A 25,228-nucleotide genomic window follows, 5' to 3' on the forward strand; every position below is an offset into this window, starting at 1 on the left:
GCGTTTATGGCTGAAGTGTGTGTGAAGTCAGCAGCAGCACGTTTCCATCATGGCCACCCTTCCACTGCTCTTCAAAATAAAAGGTTTGATGATGCTTTAGGCTTACAGCTTTACCCCAGGGCTACATTTTAGGGCCACTGCTATTCAACCTCTATATGCTGCCACTGGAACAGATTATGAAGAAAAAATCCATAAATTACCATGGCTATGCTGATGACACCCAACTTTACCTAGCCATGATGCCACCTAATGACTATGGGGTATAATGGTGCGTTCTCCAGGATTGGGAGATGGGATGTTTCTGACCTCCTACTTGCTGAAATGCATTGGAACGCCTGTTGAAGCGAGCTGGGGCAAAAGCGAAGCAAACCGACTTCGTCCCATTGGCAATCGTGATGTCATCACAGCAATGGCAGCGCACAGTGTTAGGAATAGTTTATGTTGCACATTACTCATCAATCACCATTCTATGGACAAATAGAGTTGATTTGGACAGGTTAACAGTTGCAAAACCGCCCATGAACCTTTCTGAGGTGTAGTTATTGGCATTGCCTCTTTCAAAGATGAAATGCGGCTACATGAAAAAAAAAAAAAACGCATGGTGTTGCTTACACCTCATTGTTTACATTGCTGACATCTTAGAGAAGTGGATATGTATTTTTGTCCCTCCATGTTTGTAGTTTGGTTGGCTTGCTGGTTGGAACGCTTTCAAGTGGAAGGTAGCTGCCTTCTGGTTGCCTATAGGAAGCTCCTACCTCTGGGGAATGCACCATAAGTTCCTCGGGTCTAACCGGGGAACTTAGGACCCTTTTTTCAAAAAGGGTTCTATGTCCCAGCTGCTTCCAAGTAGACTGCCGCATGACAAAGTGCAGGTTGTTGTTGCACCTCAGTTTAGGGATAGTTTTGGTCAGGGCACAATTACAACTCAGAAACATTGCATTACTGACAGGTTGGTTTAGGAATGGTTTTGGGAAGGGCACAATTTGAAAAGTTGAAAGAATTCGGGGAACATAGGCCTAGAACCCTTTTTTAGAACCCTTTTTTAGTCCCATACAAAGACAGGGGAACATTAGAACCCGGGGAACATAGGTAGCCTACGCAGGTAGCAGGGCTGGGGGACTGGTCCTTTAGTCCAGCGGTATCGTAGGCTACTGACCCTCCCATTGCCAGACCATTGTAGATGACGATGTCGCAGGTTTGATCCCCGAGGGGGCAACAATAACTTGCACCTTTTGTGAAGTCTTTACGAGAAAAACAGATTTTTTTTTTTAACTTTAAGCCTCGTGGTGCCTTTACGAATAGCCTCGTTTCTCGGGGGTGGGTTGACGAAAGGGGGAACTGACAATTGGGGTAGTTTGTTTCTGGGGGGAAGAATAATGCTGACGGACGTCAACAATCAAGCGCGAGTGAAGGCTAACTGGAAACGACGATAATCAAGCATTTCAAACAAGTGATTTATGGTTAAGTTTAGGGTTACGGTTAGGGTTAGGGTTAAGGTTAGGGATAATGTTGGAGGAAGGGAGACATGGCATGAAGCTGACACAACGGCAGCGCTCCCCTCCCGGAATGCACACTTTTCTCCCTCACTCGCTCTCTCTCACCTTCTCTTTCACCCACTCTCGACGACAGCGCGCGTTGCCCAACTACGAAAAATGAGGCTATATCGTAGCGGCACCACGAAGCATGTAGTTGATTTTCCACGAGAATGGGCTCGAGCAGGTGCAAGATGACCTCCGTCACAGTAGTGCCGTGACCCAGATTGGGAGTGAGGGTTAAGCTGGGAGAGTGTAATGGAGGCTAACTAGCAGAGTTGGCGTGGAACGTTAGCAAAAGCTCCCTCCCAAAAGCATCATACAGTATCGATGCCATTGGGCTGGGAGACTGGTCCTTTAGTCCAGTGGTATAGTACTGTGCCTCCCATTGCCGGAGTGTTCTAGTTGAGGAGGTCACAGGTTCGATCCCCGAGGGCAACGAACAGGTGCAAGATGACCTCTGTCACACCTTCATTTCAAGTAAAATTGACTACTGCAACAAGTTTTTCACAGGCCTCCCCAAGAAGACTATCAACGTATGCAGCTGCAAAGGTTCTTCCAAGTACAAGAAGCGATCATCACATTCACTGATTTTGAGGTCCCTGCATTGCTCCCAGTAAAGTATAGAATCAACTTTAAGGCATTATTACTTGTGTTCAAATCATGAAATGGGTTGGGGCCCAGCTACAAAGTACATACTGGATATTTTCAGCTGTACACACCAACTAGGCATCTAAGGTCTATGAAGGAAAACGAGCTGGGTTTACACACTGTCAAAACAAAGTGTGTGGAGGCAGCCTTTAGCTATGCTTCAAAGCTCTGGAATCAGACTCCTGAGGAAGTGAAAAATGCCCTTGATAGTTTCAACACCAAAGCTTTTCTCTGATGCCTTCTCTTAGAGATCAAAGTGTTTTTCATGTTTTTATATTTCCCCCCTATTTCTTGCTTTTATCTTTACTTTTTATTCTATTTTCACCAGCCATACCTTATGCTTTTATTTCTATTTTATTTTATTTTATTGTATTTACATTTTTTTTTTATCCTACTTTACAGCACATTGAATTGCATTCATGCATGAAATGCGCTACAAATGAAATTGCCTTGCCTTACAGCGAAATAGCACACTCATTCCCACCCATACAAACTGCTGTACCTTTACGACAAATAGTAATTATAATAACCACATAATAATAATAATAATAATAATAATAATAATAATAATAATTAATAATTCAAATCAAGTGTACTTTATTGTCCAAAAATCGATGTAACAGGGTTAGCACAGAAGTTTGAAATTGTGTTTGACCAGTCTCCAATGTGCAGTTTAACTAAAATAATTTAAATAAGATATTGATAATAATCTCTCTCTCGCTCTCTCTCTCTCTCTCTCTCTCTCTCTCTCTCTCTCTCTCTCTCTCTCTCTCTCTCTCCTCTCTCTCTCTCTCCTCTCTCTCTCTCTCTCACACACACACACACACACACACACACACACACACACACACACACACACACACACACACACACACACACACACACACACACAACTAACCTACTCATACATAAATTTACAATTCTACGCCATCTGCGTGGAGAAAGAGCCATGAAAGTCTCTCTCTCTCTCTCTCTCTCTCTCTCTCTCTCTCTCTCTCTCTCTCTCTCTCTCTCTCTCTCGTTTTACTTTTTAACTTTTTCTGCACCTACAAGTAGATGTTTGATGTGTGAGTAATAACTATGCAAGTTCCTTTTGTCTGCCAACCCAGTTCTGTAGGACTACCTCCACGACCCCCAGTTTGAGAACTATAGCTTATGGGTTGGCAATACGGGATCGCAATAAATTGTTTTTCTTTTTGTTGCTTTCTTTTTATTTTAACATTGCAGGAACTGACATGACAGACGTTTCGGCGGCACAAAGCCTTCTTTGGTGTCACAGATTCAGTCTATTTCCATTTACTTCAGAAACGCACCAACAAGACGGAAGAGCGCGGTGTGTGGAAGATAACCGTATTATTAAGCGGGCTTGCAGAGCAAGGCCCGATTCTAGTAATCTCTAAGTCCTGTTTATTATTTATCGTTCTTGTGCAGGGCAGTAAAAATAGAAAATGGATCTCCTCCTAGGCCTTTCGAGATAGAGACACTGTTCAAACACTAAAACGACCGGCTCGGCTTGGAGATCATTTCTATTAATAGGCTTGTCCGTGTCTCTTGTCGTTTTCCCGTTTTTGGCTATTTTGTGCAAGCTTGGGTCCCCATTGAAAACAATGGTGGAACCTTCATGAACCAAGGTTCCGCCACTCTAGAGATTAGAGTGTAGGAGGCTTTTTCGGTCATAAAACATCAACACTTTCACCTAGAAGTTTAGTTGACGCGTTGTTGGCGAGCTCTATGGGATGTCTACAAATTGTCAAAGTTTCATCTCCCAACTCCCATTACTTTTTAAATGGCAGGTGTTTTAAAAACGACAGGGCTGGGTCTATGGAGGTTTCCATTGTTCCCAAAAGTGCCTTTTTCAAGAGGTCAGCGCATGTCCCACAACAGGTCCATTTGTGCCTGAACCGTTTAACCTATAAACTTCATTCAAAGACTGTTAGAGAGATCACATACATGACTCCGATCTGTGCGCAGGACACGTGCCAACTCCTTTTAGTTTTTTTTACAACGATTGTGTAAAGACAAAAAACTGTTTCTGATCCTACCCTCTGCTTAGAGCACCATATTAACTGACATTCAGTCAATCAGAACAGGTGCAGCCAATAAAGCGTTCCATCTTTACTGTCACTGTCTCCCAACATTCTATTCTTCTCGAGCAGCTGCACTACCACTCCAGGGGGCGTATTACAGAAAACTTCCTATCTTCAGTCGTCCTATCTTAACTTTTGACTTGAGATAAGATTTTTCCAGTTTGGTATTACAGAAACAAATCCATTTCATTTAGGATTCTTATCTTATCTTTGGAAATCCTATCTTATCTTGAGTTAGGAATCCTAAAGTAGCGATCTAAACATCTACGATCTACTTTTTATGTCTGTTACCTGACAACAAATGCACCGCTACCTAGCAACAGTAGTGCGACGCAAGCTAGAATACACAGATTTGACTGCTGCTGCATCTCGCGGTCTGCGTGATACTAAACCAGAGAGGAAGAGGACGTAAATATTTCGCTAAACTTTTTAAGCTCATTACTTTTAAATAACGCACTTATTAGTGACGTTCCACCGAACGGATTTATAATAGCCTACAGCAACATCTGTGAGGACGAAATTAGGTCATTCTCACCTGCAACCTCAAGTTGACCAAATGCATTGTGGTTTCAGTCCCAATAAAGTGCTTCCCATTTTCCATATTTTCATCCCAATGCTTTGTTTTTCCAAGCGAATGCACGCAAAACAGTTAAGACGTAATTTCATGAAATGTCTTTGTATGACCAGCGCATGTAGGCCTATATAAATAAATGACAATTAGCCGACTTGGCTTGACCCATGGTCGGCTGTCAATTAAGGAAGTTGATATCGGACTTCATATCGAAGTCGGGTATATTTATCATCAACTCTTCACTTCACACATCGTTTGGGTCAGTCAATATAGCCTAATTTAATTAACATTTCATCCGTTCACAATTGCGTTGTTTTCCCGGATAGACTTCACTGTTAGCTCTGGCTGAAACAGCAAGCTGAGCGTGGGTAAATGGTGATGAACACCAGCTAAATTTTGGCTAACAAATCAATGGATAACTGGAATTAGGACAGCTGGGTGGCTGTCCTAAAGTTAGGACCAATTATTTAGGATTTTTCGAAGTTAGGATGCTTCTGTAATACCCCTTTCTTAACTTGAGATAGGATGCGCAAACCAACTTAGGAAATGCTGTTCTGTAATACGCTTTTCCTAAATTCGGTCCTTAAGTGTCGTTGCCGCGGTAACTAGACAGATAAGATAAGATTATCAAGATAGGAAGTTTCTGTAATACGCCCCCAGAAGTCTATTGTTCAGCTCTTCAATGCAATGTGATATTGTCTAGCTGGAATGTTTAAGACAGCCAGCTGCTTGGCTCAATGGGAATGCTGCTGGATTAGAGATATGGAGGTTGAGAGTTTGACCTGAAGCCATGTTGATTTTCAAAATTATATCATATGCAGTGTTCCTTGGCCAACTTAAAATGCCATGCATGTCATTTAGTATCAATGGCAAATGTGCTGAATTACAGATATGGAGGTTGGGAGTTCGAACCCCAGCGAAGCCATGTTGATTTTCAAAATTATATCATATGCAGTGTTCCTTAGCCAACTTCAAATATCATGTATGTCATTTAGTATCAATGGCAAATGTGCTGGATTACAGATATGGAGGTTGAGAGTTTGAACCCCACCCAAAGCCATGTTGATTTTCAAAATTATATCATATGCAGTGTTCCTTAGCCAACTTCAAATATCACGTATTGTATGTCATTCAATATCAATGGCAAATGTGCTGGATTAGAGATATGGAGGTTGAGAGTTCGAATCCCACTTGAAGCCATGTTGATTTTCAAAATTATATCATATGCAGTGTTCCTTAGCCAACTTCAAATACCATGTATGTCATTTAGTATCAATGGCAAATGTGCTGGATTACAGATATGGAGGTTGAGAGTTCGAACCCCACCCGAAGCCATGTTGATTTTCAAAATTATATCATATGCAGTGTTCCTTGGCCAACTTAAAATGCCATGTATGTCATTTAGTATCAATGGCAAATGTGCTGGATTACAGATATGGAGGTTGGAAGTTCGAACCCCAGTCGAAGCCATGTTGATTTTCAAAATTATATCATATGCAGTGTTCCTTAGCCAACTTCAAATATCATGTATTGTATGTCATTTAATATCAATGGCAAAGGATTACAGATATGGAGGTTGTGAGTTCGAATCCCGCTCGAAGCCATGTTGATTTTCAAAATTATATCATATGCCGTGTTCCTTAGCCAACTTAAAATACCATGTATGTCATTTAGTCTATCCCCAAACACTTTCAAGATGGCTGAATCCAAGATGGCTGAATTGTTTGGCCCATAACTTCTGACTGGGTGGATGGATTTTTTCCAACATTTCTTTTAGCTTTGTTTTCTCAATAGTACTTTGTTTCATCTCTGCCCCAAAAGGCAAGCCCGCTTCCAGCATTTTCTGTGAGAATGCAATCTAGTTATGGATTTGAATCCTTTTGCGTGGCACCAATTCCTGTCCAGGGACTATATGGATGAAAATTAGCCTAATAGGCTATAATCTGCCTAATTTGTATGTCAATTGTAGCCTATATCTTTTAGAATGGCACACCTTATGTGGCATGAACATTTAATTAAAATAGGGCGTTTTATATTGACAAGTCTATAATATGGAAATACATTAAAAAAAAAAACCTTCTCAAGTTAAAATGTCCTCATGTAGTAAACTAGCTCGTCCACATGGTGGCAATATTGCTTAATTTGCTAACTCTTGGCGCACGAGACTGACGTCAGTTGAGTGCGCAGTGACCATTTCTGTTTTCTGTTGTGCCAGTGATTTTATGACTACAAGTGTGCTCACTGCTTACAAATACGCGCATTTCTCATCTCTTGATAACTTTTATTGGTTTATGACATGGGTAAGAGTCAGGCTCCAGCGCTGCTCTAAATTCGCGTGCTGTGTTTCTCTGTCCTAATTAGCAAATAAAACATTGACTTCAGCATCCCCCCTCTCTCAGTACCATGGAGGGGGAGATGCTCATTAAACAAGAGGAAATCAAGGAAGAGGACAGTGATCGTGAGATACAGTTCAATTCTGTTGAATGTTCTGCCTATTCCTCTTCCAGAATTGAAACGGACTCAACGATTCGGACAGGATCGCCATGTGGACTTGTCATCTCAAACGTCACATCACATTGCATGAGGCATTTCATAGATATGGGGTTGAAAGAGGTGAATTGCGATTCGTTCACCCAGTCGGCCTTGCCGATATCCACCAATACAGAGCCAACACTGGAGGACAATATCAAGACTGAAACTATGGTGTCTGCAGTTTCGTCTGCTCGCAAAGTGGACGCAGACTGGAGAAATGGCAATGCATTGCCGATAGCAAACGTAAAAGAAGAGAATTGTGAGTTGTTAATCCAGTCCCCACCTACCAAATATGAAGACGCTACTCTGGAGGCAGGCGTGAAGGCAGAGGAGCAGAACCTGGAAGCAGGCGACTGGGATAACCAAGTTAAATGTTAGTAGCACTAGTGGACACCCGACCATGCCATTTGTTTAACCAACACGACGTATAATAGTAGGCCTATAAGATGGGTTCTGAGTGTTTATCAACACGATGTTATGAGGAGGGGCAAGACACTGGCAGCCAACCACGTGAGCTAATTTTTTGACCGACAGCGGTTTCCAGCAAGCAGAGGTTGAGCTGTGCGCAGCTAGGTTCGCGCAGTGAGGTTATACAGAACCCATGCAACAACGTCATTAAGTTCAGTAGCTTGCACATGGTACATTGGCTACACTAGTAACCCATGTAAGAAAGTCCATGGAAAGATTACAGTAAGGGGCTTCAAAAAGTCCAATACCAGTCATTCCTCAAGATTATGTGCAAGTATCACTCATTTTGGCCTGTCTCACTCCATACTGTATCTCTCAGTCTTGTGTCATGTGCTGTTTGCATTAGTTTTTTTCATGGGCCATTCATGAAGAGACTGTAAGCCAACCAGACACCAATTGCACATAATCTACGTAATTGAATCTGTTGGGCAAATGCCAGGGGTGGAAAAGTAACTTTTTACTTTTACTCAATATTGTACTTGAGTAGCTTTTATGAATACTTTGTACTTTTTAAGTAATTTTTTAAATTAATACTTTTACTTGTACTTGAGTACATTTTGACCCAAGTACTTTACTCAATTACACTGGAACCTGGCCTGAGTACTGAGTAAAAAAAATGACTGAGAGACAAAATGCCATGCACAATAATGCCACAATCCGCCAGAAATGAAAGATTGTGCAGGATGGCACACAGCATTTCCACTATTTTACTATCTTGTATCAATGTATTGGATGATGGCTGGTGCCAAGCAAGAGATAGAGGTTATGGAGGACGATATTCAAGAAAAATAAACATGACATTCTCAAGAGGAAAGCTAATTAAAAGTAACTAAGTACTTTTTACTCAAATTACATTTTAAGTGAAGTACTTTTTACTTTTACTTGAGTAGAATTTTAGATAGGTACTTTTACTTGTACTTGAGTAGAATTTAGGCAAAGTAAAGATACTTTTACTCGAGTACACATTTTCTGGACTCTTTCCACCTCTGGCAAATGCACACATCCGACCTGTGCTTGTGATGCTGCGAGTGGATAACGTACCGCTCACTGGTATTGTCCCGTTGCCCCCCTCCCTTGCCAAACTGGAGCGGGAGCTTGAAGGTTGCGAGTTCGAGTAATGGTGACTGGTGACCTTCTGCAGAACCAAAACCTCGGTTTCGGAGAGGGTTTCCTTTTTTTATTTTTTTAACTAACAATCTACTGCTGTTTGTGTCTTCTTCTCTAGGTGAAACAGATTGCCCCTCAGAGCAGAGCTTCTCATCTGCAGACATCAAAGGTAAACAAGTCAGGGTTGCCCAAGTACAAGTCTGCAGAACCAAAACCTCGGTTTCGGAGAGGGTTTCCTTTTTTTATTTTTTAACTAACCATCTACTGCTGTTTGTGTCTTCTTCTCTAGGTGAAACTGATTCCCCCTCAGAGCAGAGCTTCTCATCTGCAGACATCAAAGGTAAACAAGTCAGGGTTGCCCAAGTAAACATGTCAGGTTTCTCTTCAGCAGATGGGCGGGAAACCAATTGGCCCCCATTATACCATCATTTAAATGCAACTGAATTTCGTGTGAAATACGCTTTGCGAAGCAATCTGAGAAATTACATTTGCAATACAATTAAATCATATTTTCAGGGGACCTAGTGAACGTTGGGTCTGTTGTAAGGTGGTCCCCTTCGTTCCCCACTCCTGCTTTAGCAACAAACTATGGCCTAATGTGCTGGTGTGGCCGCTGTCTTGGCACCTGAAATCCCCCCCCACACACACACATCTCTCTCTCTCTTTCTCTCTCTCTCTCTCTCTCTCTCTCTCTCTCTCTCTCTCTCTCTCTCTCTCTCTCTCTCTCTCTCTCTCTCACACACACACACACACACACAGCCATGTAGAATCAAATCTCCCTCTCTCTCTCTCTCTCTCATTGAAAGAGAAAGACAAAGACAGATACAGAGAAAACACTTCTCCGCTTTTCTTGCAGGTGATCCTGACGCCCCTACAGAGCAGACCATCTCCACGCCTGCAGTCATGGAAGCTGAACTAGAGAAGGTGCAGTGATGTCTTTCATTCAGTACAGTCTGAGTCCACCCTATTATCCACAATTACGAGGGTGCCACCATTACTGTTTGGTTAGCAGCTGACAGTGGTAAATCATTCAGAAGGGCTGTGGGCAGTCTAGCAGAACGAAAGTCCTGTGGTAGCACTGAAAAAATTGAAATGGGCTGGGATAGTGGGCGTGGCAATAGGGTAGATAGGGCCAAACAGCCATGGGGGTAAGAGTTAGGCCAATCCCAATGACCTCAGTGTTCCTTACATACATAAAGATGGCGGCTTATCTAGCCTTTAAGTGCATTCCAATATGATACCTTGCGTCCTCCACTTGTGCTGGTGGCCTCGTCCCGCCCTCTGGCTCCACCGCCGTGGAGAAAACAATAAAGTTTCCTCGCTGCCAGCCTAGCCAAAACTATTTTTGGGGGACTGTTCTTCATTCACCATCCAGTTTGCAAATAAGGAAATAACTTAACACTTGAGCTTTTGCAAGATATTGAAATATAATTCTGTTGTCAGTGATGTCATCATGACATATTACTTCCTGGTACGAGGCCACAAGCATAAGTGGAGGATGCAAGGTCGCATATTGGAACATACCCTTTGACACACAGATCTCCATTGACATAGTTCCAGGAAATGAGTGTCAAACATGGAAAGTACAGTGAAGATGAATGTGATTCCTTTTCATTCCTTTTTATGTTGTTGGTTATGTCTTGGTTCTGTGTTAGTTTTTAACGAAAATAAAGCCATTGTCTAGAATTTCTTGAATTTACGTCAATCTTGTCACCAACTGACGTCCTGTACCCCAGTTGTCACAACTCAATAGGGCAATAGTGAATGGTTGAGTTGTAAAATCAAAGCAGGGAGAATGGTCAAAGATTGATTCTGATTATTGGGGGTTAGGGGGTTTTGAATTTTTTTAAAATGTAGTTGTTAAAAGTGCAATTTTAACACAATATGTGAAGAAGAGAGGCCTGTTTTAGAGGGTGATGATATTAGACCATTTTCATTGTTGGGGGGGAGGGGGGGGGGTGGCATCCTCCCTCATCCCCCTACAACTCGAGCCCTGGCACTAGTGATGGTTGGCTGGCCATGGCAATGACTGCCAGTAGTGTTTGGAGGGCACACACATGTGGTTAAACAGGTGCTGGGCTAAACGTAGGAAAGAGGGAAGATCAGCACACTGTTGCTACTCCCGGTGTATGATGCACAACATTTTAACCCTTCCATGGTCTTCCTCAGGTGTACACTCACCAGGTTTTTAAGGGATTCTGCTGGGATCATTACCCCGTCATTACTCACATTGTAAACATTTCTATTAAACTAGGGCAAGTTCCAAATGACCTGAAAGGGGCCAGAGTAACTCCACGACATAAAAGAGGTAGTAATCAAGATTAAAATGTGTGTTTTTGACCTCTTCTTTTTATTAATGATTTAATGGTGCACTGTGTAGGATGGTGGCCAGAGTAGCTATTGCAGTTATGCTGCTCATTGAAAATGTGCTGCCTACTGCCACATTTAATATTTTCATGAATATTCCAAGTGTGACAAAAGTATAGTATATTTTGCAGCTTAAAATGTCTATTTCAGCAAATTCAAAATGGCGGACCATGGAAAAGATTCATGTATGAAAAGTGCAATTCTCCAGTCAGAATGAATACTGACAATTTGATGGTGGTGATAAGTATTGATGGACAAAAATAACAATTCTGAATGGATGACATGAATTCTGGAAATAAACTACAAAAAACATTACACATTGCAACTTTAAAAAACCCTGTTCATTATGTGTATTTTTATATACAGATGATTCTACACTGGCAGTTTCCCATAACAATAAAATGTCATTGAGGGGGCGCTGTGGTGCATTGGGCTAAGCCCCCCACATTTGGGCTTGCATGGTCACAGAGGAAACAATATTTCACACAAGTTGAAAGTCCATTTCTTCACATGTAGTCTACACAACATCCAAAGGAATGGCACTCTTCTCGCTGTCACATTCATAGACAAAAAGGAAAACATATGCACTGGCAATGCGAACAATATCTATGAATCAATAAATTCTGTCATACTATGACTCACAAAATAAACTTATTAGACTGGTTTTGGATCAGTCTATGAGGACCCACCTGAAGTCATTGTGTTTCAATGACTCTTCAGTCAACTTTTAAGGGATCATCCAAACTTGTGCTGATGGGAGGCACATGCGTGGTACTAAGTTTTAGAACTAGTGTAGATGGAATTCCAAGGTAGTAATAGAGCTAGACTGATAGCTTGAGTGCTAAATGTGCTAAATGTACCATCTTGTGTACCATCTTCTAAAAGTGCTAAATGTACCATCTTGTGTCTGTGATGCATATTCTTTCATGTCTTTGTGTATTTTAGGAACAGCATGGAAAGTCAGGCACGGCTCCAGTCCAAAAATCCATTTGCGGCAGCAAGAAGCGCTATTACTGTGGACAGTGTGGGAAGGGTTTTTCACAAGCAGGAATGTTGAAGCTCCACCAGCGCCTTCACACGGGAGACAAGCCATATCACTGTACCACTTGTGGCAAAGGCTTCTCGTATGCAAAAGGTCTGAGGTGTCACCAACTTGTTCACACAAGAGAGAAGCCCTACCAATGTGGACAGTGTGGGAAACGCTTTTCATGGTCACAATATCTCAAAACACACAAACGTGTTCACACTGGAGAGAGACCTTACCATTGTAGACAGTGTGGGAAGAGTTTTTCGCAGGCAGGAAATCTCAGAGTGCACCAACGGCTTCACTCAGGGAAAGGGTCCCACAAGTGTCAGCAATGTGGAGAAAGTTTCTCGCAGGCAGAACATCTCCAGGAACATCACCAGCGCATTCACCCCATAGAGAAGCCCTTCAAGTGCACACATTGTTGGAAAAGTTTTGCAAAGGCACAATACCTCACTGTCCATAAGCGCACTCACACAGGAGAGAAACCTTACCGTTGCACAGATTGTGGGAAACATTTCTCACAGTCAATAAGTCTCAAGGTACACCAACGTGTTCATACTGGAGAGAAGCCGTACAAATGTGGACAGTGTGGGAAGAGTTTTTCAAGAGCAGGTAACCTCAGAGTTCACCAAGTGGTGCACACTCGAGAGCCAGTGCACGTTCAGTGCAAAAAGTGTGGCTTGCGCTTTTCAAATGCAAGACAGCTAAAGCAGCACAGAGACGTTCACTTGGGAGATGATAACTACAAGTGTGAACAGTGTGGGAAAGGGTTTCCCCTGAAAGACCTTCTCCGAACGCACCAGTGCATTCACACAGGAGAGAAGAATCATTGTGGCCAGCGAAGGAAGGACGTTTCAACGGCAGGAGAAACAAGCGCACGCCAGCCCATTCACGCAGGAGGGAAGCCCTACAAATGTGGAGATTGTGGTGAAAGTTTTTTACTGGAAGGCTCCCTCTATAGACACAGACGCATTCATCGCCGTGTATAAATGATGTACTGTGAAAACTACTACACAACTAGTTACTATTACACATTGCTGATTTGAACTGAGCTGGCAAGAGGCATCGTTCATATACAAACCCCAACTCTGATTAAGTTAGGTTTTGTAAACTGAATAAAATCAAAATACTAAAATTTTCAAAACATTCAATCCATTCATTAGATGATTGATGAGAGATATGAGAGTAGTGAAAAGACAACATATTAACCCATTGATGCCTGATGTTGCATTTCGCAACATTGGCCCTGACGCCTGGAGCTGCATTACGCAACATTCAGGCTCATGAGATTTGAGACAACTTTATTAAAAATCTCTGTTTGTTTGAGATGAATGAACACATTCTAATGAAAGATGAGGGTCTTAGCGTTTAAATGCAACTTAGTGCATATTTTTATGTGCTTCAGAAGCTGATATATTTAGGTTTTTATAGGCTGAGGGCAGCTTTCCTTAAAAAGGGCTTAGGCATTAAGCACCCTTTTTTGCAGGTGCCATAGGCGTCAATGGGTTAACTGTTAAAACCTAGAAAAAGATTGGTTTACGGCAAATACTGTATGCGCTCATTTCGAATTTGTTAACTGCAACATGTCTCAAATAAATTGGGACGGGGATCAGTAAAATGTTATAAACATCCAAATAATCTCAAAATGTACAACACAGATACAGTCCTGCAATCTAAAGGAAGTCATGCAAGATATTAATCTGGATCTTACAGCAACAGTATGAGTGACTTCTGAAGCTCATTATTTGTTATTAGCTGTTGTTCCAACAGCATAGATCGAGAAAAACTTCTGGGAAGGACTGTATCGTAAAATACCAACAAATAATATTTTAGCCACCTTAAACTGTTTTGTCTGATTGCCATGCCCGCTGTAACACCTGCTTCCTCCGAGTTTCAGAATGCATATTCCCAGATGTTTCCATTCACTGAGTAAGAGTGATGGTCAAAGACTGAGTAAGACTGAGAGGTCAGTCTGAGTAAGACTAAGGTCAAAGACTGAGACAAAAGAAGCTCATGTCATCCTCCTTGATTCATATAACGATTAATTAGACCTGGCTTATATGTGGAACTGGCCTTTATCTGCCAAAATATCCTCATGCACAGAGCCTTTAAAAGAAACTCGGCAACTAATTGAAATTCTGCTATTATTTGGTAGGTATATCCATCTTGGAACATTTTGGGAAATTGCTATTTTTGTATTGGGCATTGCATTGCAAGATGCATTTCATATAGTGCATTCTCAAAGCATTTGAATGACAAGAAGTCACACATACAGTATATGATAGGACGTCTGAACAATAATTTCCAATGATAAAAAGTAAAAAAAAAAAATTAGCGCTTACATTTTCCAAAGAAACTCTTCAAATACTTCATCTGGTCAAGTTGTAGTTCCATTGTAGTTCTTATCCTAGAATGTTAGAGGGTTATCCAACTTGTTTTGTGTTTGAACAAGTGAGTGGCTTATTTGACTATGTACAGGAACAGATTCACACATGGGATGCTGGGCTTGGAGTGGGAAGCAGTGGTGATTGCACAATGATTAGCTGCCTCCACCCCTGCATAGTTGCCTGAGACCTGCACAGTTGACTGACCTCATCACAGTTGCCTGGGAAAGGAGACAGAGCAGTCATACAGTGAGTGAGCAGGGGGCTGAGCAACATACACGCCTGTGGGACACCGGTGATGATGATGCATAGATGTAGTCATTAGACTAGTGGAAGGAGCCTTAGCCCATTGGATAGTCACAATTATTAATGAGGTTATGGGGTAGACACATGCTGGAACAGACACAGCACAGTGCGTAAATGGGCGAGCAATAGAAAAGCGAGGGAAATGGAACCAATAATAGTAGATTAGAGTTATTTCGTTTTGATTTTCCCGTTTATTACTTGTTCTGTTTTGAGTTGGGAAAGGAAAATCAACACAACTTTCCATTTTTTGGCCATTTAGAAAAACAGGAAAAAATGTGGAGTCGTTATTTCGTTTTCCGTTTGTCAGATTGAATGGAATAGTTGAATGATCGGATGATACACGGACCCAGTGCCTGCATATCTTGCTGAGCTGCTTACATATTACAGGTGCTGGCCATAAAATTAGAATATTGTGAAAAAGTTTTATCAAAGATTTATTTCCATATTTCCATCAATTAAGTTACATAGATTATAGATTCATGGCCCACATTTCAAACTATTCCAATAATTAGTTTGTTTATTCTTACATATTTTGGGCTTCCAGCTCCAAAAAAACAGGAATTATGTATCTCACAAAATTAGAATATTTTCTGAAATCACCATTTTCTTCTGACAAAAAAAAGAAAAGAAATTCAGGGCACATAAAATCAGTTGGAATTGTTCCATCAATCAATGTTTAATATTTGGTTAGAAATGTCTTTTACTGCCATGATGCATTAAACATTAAAGTCAATGGCAGGGCATTGCATGGGAGTGGAAGAGATATCCTTGATGCTTTCCCCAACATCCTTGATGCTTTCCCCAACATCCTTGATGCTATCCTTAATCCTTGTTTTGTAGATTTGGTGACCCACACTTGCCTCTTTATTACAACCCATAGATTACCATACCACATGTTGGTGCTTTGGAGTTTTTGATACTCTAAAAACATCCCATTCATTTTCAATGGGGTTTTATTTCCGGTGGGTTAGAATATCAAAAACACCAAAGCACCAGAAAGTGGTGTGGTAATCCATGGGGTATAATCGAGAGGGAAGTGTGGGTCACCACTGAACTAACAGCCTTCTCAATGATGAACGCAGTCTGAGAAAACATCTTGCCCGATTTTCCGCAGACCCTGGTGTATTTCCGCTCCACTTACCCTCTGGCATGGGTCAGGTAAGAAAACACCACCAGACAGAAAAAAAAAATCACACAGCTTTCAGGCCTCTCTTCCTTTCACACAAACATTTTTGTTTATCCCACAGATGTATGCATACATCCTCTTTATTTACAACCAAAACAACAAACACAGCCTTCTAACAGGATGCAAAACTTCAGTCAGGCACAGAGGAAGGGGAAGGCATGACCGCCGGCCCGCACGCACGCACACACTTCCTTCTGCTTCTCTCAAACAAGACAACTCTTCTTCACACACACCTCATCGTTTTCTTTAATGCACTTTTTTGTCCAAACACAACTCAAGAGTCAAAACGCACAGCTATGCATACAGTTCTTTCTCCACAGAGAAAATATAAAAGAAGGCGGGACATAAGGGGTGGGGGGTGTTGACGTAATTGGTCAGAGGCCGAGACACGCAGACGTGAAGCCGATTGCTATTGGTCAGAAATCCAGCCACTCGGACATGTAGATGCAGTTTGACGGGGAGATCTCCCCTCCCTCGTGGCAATCCTCAAACACCTGGGAAATGGAAATAAAACCAAAACAAATGATGATTACAATGGAATAAAACCACCAAAAAAAAAAAACCTATTGAAATAATTGTAAATGGGATGGTTATCATTTCTATTACTTCCAGAAGTAAGTCATACAGGCAGACAGACAGACACCCACACCCACACACATGTACACATATAAACAATGTGCATACCAGCAATACGCTCACCCAACTCAACACACACTCAGGAACAAGGTTCTATTGCGCACACGCACCCATGCATGCACACGCGCGCACACACACACACACACACAAACACACACACGCACACACACGGCTGTATTGTGCTCACCGGACAGAGTCCACAGGGCGTCTTGACGAGGCCGGTGGGGGGGATTATAGGGTTAACGCCGCGATACAACTTTACCTGTCCGTCCACACTGCCCACCTGCAAAGTAGATCACATCATAAAATATAATTTAATACAATAGAAAACAAAGTCATAGAATATGATATTACACTGCATAGCAGCAACACTGCCCAACCGAGAGCAGAACAGCATCAGCAATTGATAAAATAGTAGTTACAGACCAACACACACAGACACACCTCCCTGACTGACTGCAATGAACATCTCCACACACAGTGCCCTCCTCTACATGAATGGACGTGCACACACGCACGCGCGCACACACACGCACACACACACACACACACACACACACACACACACACACACACACACACACACACACACACACACACACACACACACACACACACACACATACATACAGCCCTCCTGTAACACGCACGCACGCACGCTCACCGTGCCCTCCTTGGCGGCAATGATGGTCATCTCCACCTTGCCATCGAAGATCAGCGTGTTCAGAATCGTCTCAATGTCCTCCATCGACAAATCCACCTGGAGGAGGGAGAGGGAGAGATTAGTGTTAATGGGGAGAGAGTATGGGAGGGAAAGCGAGAGAGCGAGAGCAAAGGGGGGGAGGCGGAAAACAGGGAGACGAATACAGACAGACAGAAAAAAGCGCTCTCAAACTGCTGAGGGACAGAGAGAGACAGAGAAAGTGGTCTTGTGTTGTCCATTGCCGAACTCTGAGATGTACTTCAGACAGACAGATGAGGAGAGCGAGAGAGACAAATACAGTGTAAGGCAAACAGACAGACAGATACTTCCAGAGCCTCATGTGACGAGACGGACAGAAAGACGGATGGACAGAAAGAGAGACCAGAGAGGGATAGTCAGGCCTTGGCTTGCTGATACTGAGTTCTGAGATACAGTTGTGCTCATATGTTTACATACCCCAGCAGAATATACGCTTTCTTTGTGATTTCTCACAAAATATGAAGGATTACACAAAACCTTTTTTTCACTCATTGCTAGTGACTGGCTTAAGACATTTATTAACAATCTTCTGTGTTTACTCTTTCAAAAGTACTCCTGATCTCAACATCATTGAGCCACTTAGGGGCAACCTCAAATGTGAGGTTCCAGCAAGACACTCAAAAATATTATTGGAAACAACCATTCTGCCAGGAAGAATGTGCTGTTTTGTCATCTGAGAACATTAAGAGCCTTAACCACAACTACCACAAACAATTTAGAGCGGTACTTGATGTTAAACAGGGCCATATTCAGCATCAGAAACTAGGGTATGTAAACTTTTGAACAGGGTCATTTGGGTAGTTTGGGTTGTGTATGTTTTTGAAAGAGTAAACACAGATGATTGCTAATAAATATCTTAAACCAGTCACTAGCAATGAGTGAAAAAAAAAGGTTGTGTAATCCTTCATATTTTGTGAGAAATTGCCAATAAAGCGTATATTCTGCTGGGATATGTAAACATATGATCACCACTGTATATTTCCACACCCCAGCGTGCGAGAGAGAGAGAGAGAGAGAGAGAGAGAGAGAGAGAGAGAGAGAGAGAGAGAGAGAGAGAGAGAGAGAGAGAGAGAGAAAAAAGAAAGAGAAAGAGAGAAAATGAAAGAAAGAGGGAGAGATGGCAGAGAGGGGGGGGGGGGGGGGGGGTCTTGCCTTGCTGATGCCGAGTTCTGAGATGTACTTCCAGACCTCGTGTGACGTGGCGAAGGAGCTGTTCCTCTGGACCATGGGGGACTGCTTACTGTCACGAGCCACCTCGGCCTAAAGCGCGCACACACAATATTAACTCTATACCATGGGAGACTGCTTACTGTCACGAGCCACATAGGCCTAAAGCGTGCACACACACAAACACACACACACACACACACACGCACGCACAGATTATTAACACGGGGAGGGACTGCGTAACGCACGCGCGCACACACAATATTAACTCTATACCATGGGAGACTGCTTACTGTCACACTTTAACGGCCTAAAGCGCGCGTGCACACACACACACACACTTAGTCTGTCAGTTATGGACCATGGCCGTCTCTGCCTAACACACCGGACACAGGCATAGAGGGATGCAGACATGGAAGCGTCACCTTCAGACCATGGGGCATTGCTTACTGTCACGAGACACCTCAAGCCTAAAGCGCGGGCACACACACACACACACACACACACACACACACACACACACACACACACACACACACACACGTGTCTACTGTGTCATGCGGCCTTTGCCTAAAACACATGCACACACACACCACACACAAATGCACACCTTTCTGTGCAGGAATTTGAACCACTTCAGAACCTTGACATACAAACAGACCCACACTCATCTTGCTTTGCAGGAGTTTTAAGCCCTGCTGATTGAGCACCTCCACAAAACTCAGACTACACACACACACACACACACACACACACACACACACACACACACACACACACACACACACACACACACACACACACACACACACACACACACACACACACACACACACACACACACACACACACACACACCTTGCTTTGGAGGAATTTGAAGCACTGCTGATTGAGAACTTCTACGAACTCAGACTCAAAGTCCTGGTCACTGTACCAAGCTCCCCCCGTCACCGAGCGATCAGGCTGTAGGTTGTATAGCATGTAGACCTTCTTCTTAGAGGCCTAGAGAAGACAGACAGACAGACAGACAGACAGACAGAGACACGTTATATACTGAGCGATCAGGTTATAGATTATATAGCATGCAGACCTTCTGCTTCAAGGCCTAAAGATTCGCACACACACACATTGATGGAACCCACGCACACAGACACACGCACACACACACACACGGACAGACTCACCGCTACAGACTTGACTGCTTTGATGAGCTTTTTGCTCTCGAGGTTCTTCAGGATCTTGTTGATCTCTGTCAGAGGCAGGTTACTCTTGAAGCGGATATCGCGACTCCAGATACCTACACACACACACACACACACACACACACACACACACACACACAGCTTGAATATTGTGAATCTCTATTAGAGGGAGGTTGCTCTTGAAACGTGCATCACGGATCCAGATACCCAACATGCACACGCACCATCAGTGTATAGTTTCATAATTAGGAATACAACATTAGCTACTCGCAATGTTGACAGCTGGATATTGGGAAACCCCCATTGATACCCCCCCACCCCCACCCAGTCTGCTGTGTGTGATGCAACACCTTTAATGTTAGATCGACTTGAACAAAACACAAGGACCTCTTGTAAAAAAAGATAAAGGTTCAAAAGCATAATTTCCGGTGTCTTCTGTGTGAAATGCGATACTAGACAGTACAACATGAAAAGCCTCTTTGTGGGGACTGCTGTGGCGCACTGCATTTAAACACCACCAGGTGCCCATGGGGACCTGGGTTCGAGTCTGGCCTGGGTCGTTTCCCAACCCCGACCCCCCTCTCTCTCTCCCACTCAATTCCTGCCATTTCTTTAATATAACCATGAAAGGCTTTTTTTATGAAAAAAAGGTTAAACACGACCTTTGTTTGTGACAATAATAAGGATGAAACACTACCTTTGTTTGTGACAATAATAAGGATGAAACACTACCTTTGTTTGTGACAAGAATAAGGATTAAACACTACCTTTGTTTGTGACAAGAATAAGGATGAAACACTACCTTTGTTTGTGACAAGAATAAGGATTAAACACTACCTTTGTTTGTGACAAGAATAAGGATTAAACACTACCTTTGTTTGTGACAAGAATAAGGATTAAACACTACCTTTGTTTGTGACAAGAATAAGGATTAAACACTACCTTTGTTTGTGACAGTTACCTTTGTTTGTGACAAGAATAAGGATTAAACACTACCTTTGTTTGTGACAAGAATAAGGATTAAACACTACCTTTGTTTGTGACAAGAATAAGGATTAAACACTACCTTTGTTTGTGACAAGAATAAGGATTAAACACTACCTTTGTTTGTGACAAGAATAAGGATTAAACACTACCTTTGTTTGTGACAAGAATAAGGATTAAACACTACCTTTGTTTGTGACAAGAATAAGGATTAAACACTACCTTTGTTTCCTGCGTCTTCTATGATCTGGTAGACAAGCTTCTCCTGGTTGTCAGATCCCTTCACCTTGCTGTAAACACCAAACACCACGTAAGTGACATCAGCTATTGGTGTCGTGTGTGTGTGTGTGTGTGTGTGTGTGTGTGTGTGTGTGTGTGTGTGTGTGTGTGTGTGTGTGTGTGTGTGTGTGTGTGTGTGTGTGTGTGTGTGTGTATGTGTGTGGTTAAAGCTATAATGCTACCACACAGGTGTGTCAGTGCACATTCTCATCTTGTTGACTCTTTGTGTGTGTGTGTGTGTGTGTGTGTGTGTGTGTGTGTGTGTGTGTGTGTGTGTGTGTGTGTGTGTGTGTGTGTGTGTGTGTGTGTGTGTTTCCTACCTGGTTGACTGGGTGTCCTTCAATCTGTAGAGGAGACCATTGGCGTTCCTGAGAAGGTCCAGCTGACCCTGTACCGACAGACAGACACACACACACACACACAAACACACCTGAATACAGCTGACTGATGTTATGCCAACTTGTACAATTTCAGCCATAGGCTACACACATTGCCATGGACGGAATCAAAGACACACACAATACTTTCCTGCCATATGCTGTGCTGGCATCAGTGTTTCCCACAGAATTTTTGTTAGTCAAGGTGCTGGGGCGTTAAAAATATATATATATTTGGATAAGCAACTTTCGAATTACATTCACAACATGAAATCTTTATCTTTTCAGGGTACAGGGTCAAGGTGGTAGGTATTTCTTGTCAAGGTGGCTGCATTAGCAATACAGTGCTGGGGGAAACCCTGGACAGTAAAGGCATAAACAAAGCCAAATGATATCTTTAAAATGAATATACAATACAATGAATCTGAGCATGACACAAGCAATGTTTTCAGCCCACAGTGCACTTCTGACTACATTGTGGAAATTGAACGTGGCCCCTTATGCAATCCAAATTGGCCACTTTCTTCAACCTTTTCATCAGCAATAAGCGTATCCATCAACCTGGCAGACCTGCAGGTGAAAATTGAGCTAAACCCATAATACAATACATCATAAACATCATACAACACTTCACACTTACACAACTCTGGTCCTGACAGTTTAAAAATAAAAACAAGCTCATAATCGTCGCTGACGTCATCTCACCACTGACAGCAGCCGGTTGATGGCCATCGCCCGCTGCTGCGGCTCCACGTGCGGCATGTCATTCTGGATGACTTGGTCCGTGATCCCGTGAGGAAACTGCGCACACAGCTCCTTTATCCTGCTCGGAGAAAAAAAAACACAAAGAAAGGAGAAAGTAAATTCTGCCTGCACAAACTCAAACGCAAAGGCAGAGAACATTAGACAAGTGGGCTAATTCTTGAATGTTGTCCAAGAACACAAAACTCAGAGACTGGTGTGTTCACAGAACACTAGGTCATGCTGTTTTGCATGTTAGCTGTTCCAAAAGGAATGCATTGTATAGTATTAGTTCTTAGTTTGAATGAGTGTAAACTTTCCTGGTAAGACAAGTTAAACCCTCATTGACAGCTCCTTCTGATGATAATTCAAGCGCCATTAGATTCATGACTTAACATCTGACATCTTTACAGTATGACGGAATATCCAAAAGACTCTATAGCATAATTGTCCGTAAAATATGCTTAAAAACAGTCATGAAATGCTTTGCTAACTGGCTGATTGACTAAGCAGGCAGACTAACGCCGACAGAATTTCGAAGGAAAATACGTAGTTATGGGCAGTGTACCTGTTTTCTATATCCACTGGTTCGGTCGATTCCTTCTTCACTTTAACATCCGACATTTTGTTTGCTTTATAATAAACTTACATCAGAGAAAAAGATATGTTTGAAAGCAGACAAACATAGCTACTTTTCTACTTCCGACACAAACATTCGGCATCCCAGCATGGCTAGTTAGGGTCCTTTACGTACACGTGACGTCTAGTTGACATTTTAGAAGTCCCTGGATCGCCTGATTAAAAAAAAAAAAAAAAAGAGTCCAAAAGAAAGACATTGATCGTGCACAACAGGGAAATTATTATTATCAGCAACAACACCACTACTAATGATTATAATAATGACAATAATAGCCTCATATTAACAATAATAATAATAGTAGTAGGCCTAGTAGTAGTAGTAGGCCTAGTAGTAGTAGTAGGCCTGGGTTCAGATTCAAGATTCAAGATTCAAGATTAGTTTATTACGTCTTATTATAGGTTTGAAGCCTATAAAGAGTAAAAATTGTTGTGTTTTTTTTGTGTCCACAAAAAGATTAAAAAAAATGAAAATAAAAAAAGAGAGGGGGGGGGGGCGTGGAGTGGAAAAAAGTGCAAAGAAAGTGCCTTGTTGTCTTCAGCATGAATTCAGTAATCTTATTGCTTGGTGGAAGAAACTACTTTGGAGTCTGGTAGTATGAGATTTCAGGCTTCTGTACCGTTTCCCAGATGGTAACATAGTAAACAGTCCATGGTTGGGGTGACTAGGATCAGCCAAGATTTTCTTTGCCTTCCTGATGCTCCTTCCCTCAAATAGCTCCAGTATGGAGGGTAAGTCACAACCGCATATGTTCTGAGCTGTACGCACAACCCTCTGAAGAGCTCTTCTGTTGGCTTAAGAGCAGATCCCATACCATGCAATAATGGTCCCCGTCAGAATGCTCTCAATGGTGCCTCTGTAAAACGACCTCAGGATCTTAGTAGTAGCAGTAGTAGTAGTAGTAGTAGTAGTAGTAGTAGCCTAGTAGTAGTAGCAGCCTAATAATAATAATAATAATAATAATAATAATAATAATAGGCTAATAATAATAATAATAATAATAATAATAATAATAATAATAATAATAATAATAATAATAATAATAAGGATTTCAGGAGGGGTGTAGTTGCATGTCATGCAAACTTTCTAAGGGGTGTGGGACAGCATCTACACCAGTGGTCTCTTTTGAGCGTTTTTTTGAATAAATGCCCCCTGGACCCTAAGCATAAGCCTCCCAATGCCCCATTGACCTCATAATAACAGAGTTGTAAAAAGTAAAAGTACAAGTACTGTTACAAATGTTATTACAACACTAGTGTAGGCCCACAAAGTTGAAACCATTAATGAGCATATCACCAGGGCCTCTGCAGCAGAATTTGCTGGGCCCAGGACAATGTCATCTGAAATGGCTCCCCATCAATACATTCAATGTAATGAAAACTCAATTTTGGGACCCCTGTCTCCCTAAACCAGGGACAACTGACCCCTTTGCCCCCTCCCCCCTGTCGGCTTAATTCCCTGATACCACTAGTGATGTTATTAGGCTACGTACATCGTAATGTAAGAGTGCTTCTACTTCTACATCTCTGCATCATAAGCCTGCCAACGCTCCATAAGTGTAAAAAAGCACAGCCCCCTCTCAGCTGTATCGGGGCTCCCCAACACCACCTGGGCGAGGCTAGTCCCCATTGAGAAAGACTATCATGGACGTAGGTGAACTTTTGACCGGCCAGTGGGCCTTCAGCATCACCATGAAGCCGTTATGCAGACGCTTAAGCAACTGCATGAATTGCAATGTCTTGCTCTTATAGACCCCTTTACTGTGTAAAGATATGACGTAGTCTAATCGGGCTGCGCAGGCATCGTTGGCGCAGAATCGAACATGTACCGCACATTTGCAAATAAACTAGCCGTTTTTTTTCCGAAATAAGAAAATGGATGGTCACGATAACTTCAGATATGAAGTGGGTGCCAGAGACACAGGCATTCCTGATGGTGTCCTCCGTCCGGTATGTTCATTTCTTGTAACCACAAACATCTCTTTCTGTAACAGCCTCCCTATTCGGAATAGCGTAACAAGTGTACTTTTAGGATCTCTATTTTTTTTTAGATCAAACGTACATGCTTCAGGATGGCAGAACTTTGCTCTTTTTATTGTCTCTGCACTGGCTGTATGTGTGTGTGTGTGTTTGTGGGTGTTTGAGTCAACCATGTCCATGGCCGCAGTCAATGATGACGTAACTTTTAAAGGGGTCAATAGGGGTCAAGATGTCAGGTGGTGCAACCACAGCAAATGCAGATATGA

At 42.3% G+C, this 25,228-nt stretch overlaps 2 protein-coding genes across 5 annotated transcripts; one reads left to right on the forward strand and one right to left on the reverse strand.

The window, feature by feature from the left end:
• Positions 1-7,040: 7,040 nt before the first annotated feature.
• On the forward strand, positions 7,041-13,352 carry LOC134454741 (zinc finger protein 436-like). 4 transcript variants are annotated; one of them, XM_063205916.1, is made up of 6 exons: positions 7,041-7,746; positions 9,067-9,117; positions 9,238-9,288; positions 9,805-9,872; positions 11,203-11,256; positions 12,261-12,357. In XM_063205916.1, exons 1-5 carry the CDS (start codon positions 7,245-7,247, stop codon positions 11,221-11,223), a joined length of 693 nt encoding a protein of 230 aa, XP_063061986.1. In that variant the 5' UTR covers positions 7,041-7,244; the 3' UTR covers positions 11,224-11,256; positions 12,261-12,357. The 4 variants fall into 4 exon arrangements, with proteins under 4 accessions (XP_063061986.1, XP_063061970.1, XP_063061979.1 ...); XM_063205900.1 differs by lacking the exon at positions 11,203-11,256 and having other exon boundaries at positions 12,261-13,352; XM_063205909.1 differs by lacking the exons at positions 9,238-9,288; positions 11,203-11,256 and having other exon boundaries at positions 12,261-13,352.
• Positions 13,353-16,280: 2,928 nt separating this feature from the next.
• On the reverse strand, positions 16,281-23,088 carry polr3f (polymerase (RNA) III (DNA directed) polypeptide F). Its single transcript, XM_063206006.1, has 10 exons — positions 22,915-23,088; positions 22,311-22,428; positions 21,549-21,616; positions 21,172-21,239; positions 19,948-20,060; positions 19,622-19,765; positions 18,749-18,856; positions 17,519-17,614; positions 17,042-17,137; positions 16,281-16,712 (listed from the first exon to the last, which is right to left on the reverse strand). Exons 1-10 carry the CDS (start codon positions 22,968-22,970, stop codon positions 16,635-16,637), a joined length of 945 nt encoding a protein of 314 aa, XP_063062076.1. The 5' UTR covers positions 22,971-23,088; the 3' UTR covers positions 16,281-16,634.
• Positions 23,089-25,228: the final 2,140 nt, after the last annotated feature.

This window comes from Engraulis encrasicolus, chromosome 1 (assembly GCF_034702125.1).
Source record: "Engraulis encrasicolus isolate BLACKSEA-1 chromosome 1, IST_EnEncr_1.0, whole genome shotgun sequence".
NCBI classification, from domain to species: Eukaryota; Metazoa; Chordata; class Actinopteri; order Clupeiformes; family Engraulidae; genus Engraulis; species Engraulis encrasicolus.